At 44.3% G+C, this 5435-nt stretch overlaps 1 protein-coding gene across 1 annotated transcript; it reads left to right on the top strand.

Moving 5' to 3' along the window:
• The first annotated feature begins 2425 nt into the window (after positions 1–2425).
• LOC129146179 (zinc finger protein 883-like) lies at positions 2426–5137 on the top strand. Its single transcript, XM_054697709.1, has one exon. It carries the CDS (start codon positions 2782–2784, stop codon positions 4726–4728), a length of 1947 nt encoding a protein of 648 aa, XP_054553684.1. The 5' UTR covers positions 2426–2781; the 3' UTR covers positions 4729–5137.
• The last annotated feature ends 298 nt before the right edge of the window (positions 5138–5435 follow it).

Below are 5435 nucleotides of genomic sequence, written 5' to 3'. Positions count from 1 at the left end.
TTATTCTTAGAATCATAGACACTTCCAAATATATAAGGTAAGTTATAGTTCTACTTGTAGGACCAAAGGGGTGAATGTAGAGGCGAGGCTCTTTCAACTGTGAATTCTATACAGGACCGAAGACCCACAAAATAAGATGTGTTTGCACTTGCTCTGTCTGACCCAGGCTGCAGGCCCTGAGATGAGAAATATTCCCTCAGAAGGGATGGTGTCATTTGAAGATGTGGCTGTGAACTTCACGTGGCAGGAGTGGTGGTACCTGAGTGAAGCTCAGAGGACCCTGTACCGGGATGTGATGCTAGAGACCTGTAATCACCTGGTGTCCCTAGGTGAGGAAGCTCCAGTGTAACACTAGTGCAATGCTGTCTTCTGCACCGATAAGTGTGCACTTGCTTATGAAACTGAGTGTTGGTGAGGTTGAACATGGCAGGCAGTGTACATTGTGGGTGTTTCGGTTTTCATTTGCAAAGATTCAGATTGGCCTCTTTTGCACAGCTCTTCACACTGCATTTGTTAGTTTTCAAAGACTGAAGTTGAAATTGATTGAAGACCAACACTGTTTCTCATCACAGGGCACTGTGTTACCAATCCTGAGGAGAGCATCAGGTCAGAGCAGGGATTACAGCTGTGGACTGTGGACAATCCCCCAAACTAGGACCTCTCAGGTCAGGCAGTGCTTGCCAGGCGCTTTTCCAGTGTCTAACCTTGGAGAGTGTGTCTGCATATATCAAACTGATTCTTTATTCAGTTTCCAAATATTAATCTGTTGTGAATTTCATACTGCTCTTTTAATGATGGTTGTCTATGTCCTTAAACCAGTATGCAGTCCCTGATACTGTGGGGATTATTCTGCAGTAATCACATTTCTCTGTTTTCTCTCTTAGTGTATTCTCATAGACTATTTTCTTTAGGTACCTGTTGAGGAATGTTTTTATTCGTTCCGTTTGTTTATGGGAAGTTTAGCCAGTGGTAAATTTTCTGAGGGGAGAGCAACAGTACTCACAGAAGTGATCTTTACATTCTGAAGTTATATGCTCTGAGGAAAGAATCTGTAATAAATACATTTATTAATAGAGAGGTAAAGCCACAGAGGATGTTTGACCAGCATGAGTGAAACAAAGTGGAGGATGTTGTTTTTGTGTGTGTTCCATACGCATCATTATAGAGATTAATTCTTTCAGAGCTCAGGTGAGGTGAATGGGTTGCACTGACATGTCATATCTATAGTTCCCTCTGCAGTCTGGGATAGAGGCTATGTATTGCTATTGGAGATGTCACTGAGCAGGTGACTAACTCAAAAGGGATAGAGAGGCGTTGACTGGAGAGTTATTTAGAACATGAGTAGTGTTTCAGGGCAAGCCTTGTGACTGCCCTCATAGTAATTGTGAGGCTGAGGAGAACCCAGAATTGTTCAGCGTTGAAAGGGATGTTCTGTGACATGGGTGGGGGAACCTGAGGTGATGGTTTCTAAAGCCATGGCACCAAGAGTTTCAGGTTGGGGGCTCATACCTTGGGGAACAGTGTGACCTGTGCAATTCCACCTTCTCATGGGAATCATTTGGAGGAAGGTAAAGGAATCGATGACTGTGTGATGTAGCTGAGAGTCACACACGACATAAAAACTGGAGCTGCTATGAACAATGTAGAAACACAGGTTCCAGGGAGTGCGTTGAGAACACCAGGCTGTTGCTCTCAGAAGGATGTGAGAAAAGACTTTAATGCTGATAACACAGGATGGATGCAGAACTTTTTTCCTATCGCTTAGCAGGAACGTGGGACACAATGATGAGGCGGAGTTTGCTGCATGTATTAGGATTCTGAGCCTTATGTGATATGATATTTAAATATGAACTGACTGGTCTCTTCCGTGGAGGGAAGCACATGCCTCTGAGAACCTCTGCAGGTGACCGTGGCCCGGGCCGGGGTCGAAAGAAGAACTAAGGAAATGGAGAAGCAGAGTCCTTGTGTCTCAGCAGGCCTCTTGCTTAAAGTACCTGGGCAATGACTGGTTCTCTCAGTCCACAGGTTTCTGGGAAAGCCATGGCCTCTGCAGGACTTGGTTATTCATAAAGTACCCTCAAGAACTGCACAGGGTCAGTCTAAGAAAGAAAGTGTGTAGGATTTATGTTGGGTGAAATGCTTCTGGTTGAAATTGACAACTCTAGTTAAAAGACTATATTTACCAAATATTTATGATTTTATAAAACCATTGTGAAATTAGATTTACTGCTTTGTTATCCTGGTTTGGCATTAGAAAATCTGGGCCTAGGGATTAAGTCTCTTAGCTCTCACTATTATGGCCTGAGTTTGATCCACAGTGAAGGAGTTCACCGACTTTGGCACAGCAAATCTCTCCTGTCTCACCCGCTTCTCCCCTCAACAGTGTATTTCAGTCAGTCCGCCTGTTCTGGTCAACACACTCCCTTACAGCACGCTCCCCTACAGCACCCCCACGCCTGCACCTCTGGCCTACACCCCAGATCCCCTATGCCACAGTAAAAAATACCAAAAAATCTATTCTCCCCATAATTTACTACGGGCAAAAAGCATGAATCAGAAAATCAATACCTGTAAATTATGTTGTAATATAGGAACTTTCGTGCCGCTTAGTAGTATTCACTCAGAATGCTTACTTTTTAGAGACATGGTCATTTTTATCTCACTTTAGATGTCCATACTGTGGATCACCTGACTCAGGACAGCCCTGCAAATCAGGTCAGACATGTGTGGCAAGTTCTTACCACCAGCAGCAAAATACCATCCAACGAGAGAACTGACTTAATGGAAAAAAGCAATTTGTACTCAATTCATTGTTTGAACCATAGTATCAAAAATGAAAACAATTCAGCAATGATGTCTGAGAACTTTTCTATACATAGGACCATGATGATTCCTGGTGAGCCTCATGAAGGGCATGCTGGAGAGAACGAGGAGGTCTTTAGTAAAATGAGAGAACCCATCAAGTATCCTGAGCACCTTAGTCACCAGGTGATTCAGAACTTTCAACAGCCTTTTGAATTTCGTGAACAAGGAAAAGTCGTGAGTGAAGAAACAGTATTCACACCTGGAGGAGCCCTTCTGGAAGGGATTGTCCGTAAATGCAATGATTGCAGGGACACCCGTGATGAGGTACCTTTCGTTGTCCGAGACAGAACCCAAGGAGGACAGACTCGCTGCAGTTGTAATGAAAAGGGGAGAGCTGCGGAGATGACTCCAGTGCATTTGAATCTTCCTAGGTATGTTGAACACGAGCAGCAGGAATGTTTTGAAAGTGGGGCCAGTCTCAGCAACACATTTCACACCTATCCGCGTGAGAGTACCCAGTTAGGACAGAATAATTTGGGATATAAGAGATATGGTGAAGTGGCCTCTAAAACCTCTGTTCTGACTGAACATCAGAAAACACAAGCAGACAATCAACCTGATGAGTGTGGGGGCACCGCTGAGATTTCCTTACAGAGGGGATACCAGAGAAATCTCACTGCAGTGAAGCTGTTTGGCTCTAACGATTATGTGAAAACTTACTCATGGAAGACTGCCCTCACTTTACATCCACAGTCTCAAACGGGAGTGAAGCGCTACCCGTGTCAGCTGCATAAGGAAACTTTCAGGTGGAAATCTGCTTTTAGTGTCCATCAGAGAACTCATACAAGGAAGAAACCCTATGAATGTCAGGCGTGCAGGAAAGTGTTCTCCCGTAAGTCAGTTCTTGTTCTACATGAGAGGACTCACACTGGAGAGAAATGCTATGAATGTGAAGGGTGTGGGAAAGCTTTTTCCAGGAAGTCTCACCTTACTGAGCATCAGAGAATTCACACTGGAGAGAAGCTTTACGAATGTCAAGAGTGTAGGAAGACTTTACACTGGAAATCATCCCTCAGTCACCATCAGAGAAGTCACACTGGAATGAAGTCTTATGAATGTCTAGGGTACAGGAAGACTTTCCACCGGAAATCATCTCTCACTGAACATCAGAGTGGTCACACTGGTGAGAAACGCTATGATTGTGAAGGGTGTGGGAAAGCTTTTTCTAGTAAGGCACACCTTATTAGACATCAGAGAATGCACACTGGAGAGAAATGTTATGAATGTGAAGGGTGTGGGAAAGCTTTTTCCAGTAAGTGTTACCTCAGTGAGCATCAGAGAATTCACAGTGGAGAGAAGCCTTATGAATGTCAAGAGTGTAGGAAGACTTTCCTCTGGAAATCATCCCTCAGTAAACATCAGAGAAGTCACACTGGAGAGAAACTCTATTATTGTGAAGAGTGTGGGAAAGCTTTTTCCTGTAAGTCACACCTTATTAGACATCAGAGAAGTCAAACTGGAGAGAAACCCTATGAATGTGAAGGGTGTGGGAAAGCTTTTTCCAGTAAGTGTTACCTCAGTGTGCATCAGAGAATTCACAGTGGAGAGAAGCCTTATGAATGTCAAGAGTGTAGTAAGACTTTCCAATGGAAATCATCCCTCAGTCAACTTCGGAGAAGTCACACTGGAGAGAAGTTTTATGAATGTCAAAAGTGTAGGAAGTTCATACTGGAGAGAAGCCTTATGAATGTCAAGAGTGTAGGAAGACTTTCCAGTGGAAATCATCCCTCAATAAACATCAGAGAATTCACACTGGAGAGAAACCCTAGGATTGTGAAGGGTGTGGGAAAGCTTTTTCCCATAAGACACATCTCATTAGACATCAGAGAAGTCACTCTGGAGAGAAACCCTTTGATTGTGTAGGGTGTGGGAAAGCTTGTTCTAGTAAGCCATACCTCATTACACATCAGAGAATTCATAGTGGAGAGAAATCCTATGAGTGTCAAGAATGTGGGAAGGCTTTCTGCCAGAAATCATCCCTCAGTAAACATCAGAGAAGTCACAGTGGAGAGAAGCCTTATGAGTGTCAAAAGTGTGGGAAAACTTTTTCCAGTAAGCAAGCTCTCACTGGACATCAGAGATGTCACTGGACAAAATCCCTATGATTGTGAAGAGTGGGAATACTTTTCAGGAAGTCAGCCCTCACTACGCATGACAAACTCCACACTGGATGGAAATGCTGTGAATGTCAAGAGTGGACAGGCAGGCCTCCCCTGGTGGTGCAGATGGTTGAGCGCAGCACTGTGAAGCTGTCCGTGGCCTTTGCGGTGGGAGTTTGATTCCCTGGCTGGCCAGGAGCAGCCCCATGGTGCGGCAGACCTCTCCTGTCTGGGCCGCTGTGTGTATTTCAGCAGTGTATTTTGGTCAGTCTGCCTGTTCTGTTCCCCGCTCTGTCTCTAGTGCATCCTCTCACCCTCCCACACATCTGGCCTGTACCCTGGTTCTTGTATGCTTGAATGAATAAAAATCTTTTAAAAAATATTTAGACTTAGGAGTTCAAACCACATCATGCAGCTGAGAGCAATGGGAACTGACATACAGTTTCAATCCTAATTGCGTGGAGTTACCTG

The sequence above is a fragment of the Talpa occidentalis genome, unplaced genomic scaffold, assembly GCF_014898055.3.
Source record: "Talpa occidentalis isolate TD23 unplaced genomic scaffold, MPIMG_talOcc4v2.1 talOcc4.18, whole genome shotgun sequence".
In the NCBI taxonomy this organism is placed as follows: Eukaryota; Metazoa; Chordata; class Mammalia; order Eulipotyphla; family Talpidae; genus Talpa; species Talpa occidentalis.
Note: the sequence above shows the minus strand (reverse complement) of the source record. Positions and strands in the feature narration are given on the sequence as shown.

Coding starts and splice junctions, on each gene's coding strand:
- LOC129146179 (XM_054697709.1), top strand. CDS start 2,782: ATGGAAAAAAGCAATTTGTACTCAATTCATTGTTTGAACCATAGTATC.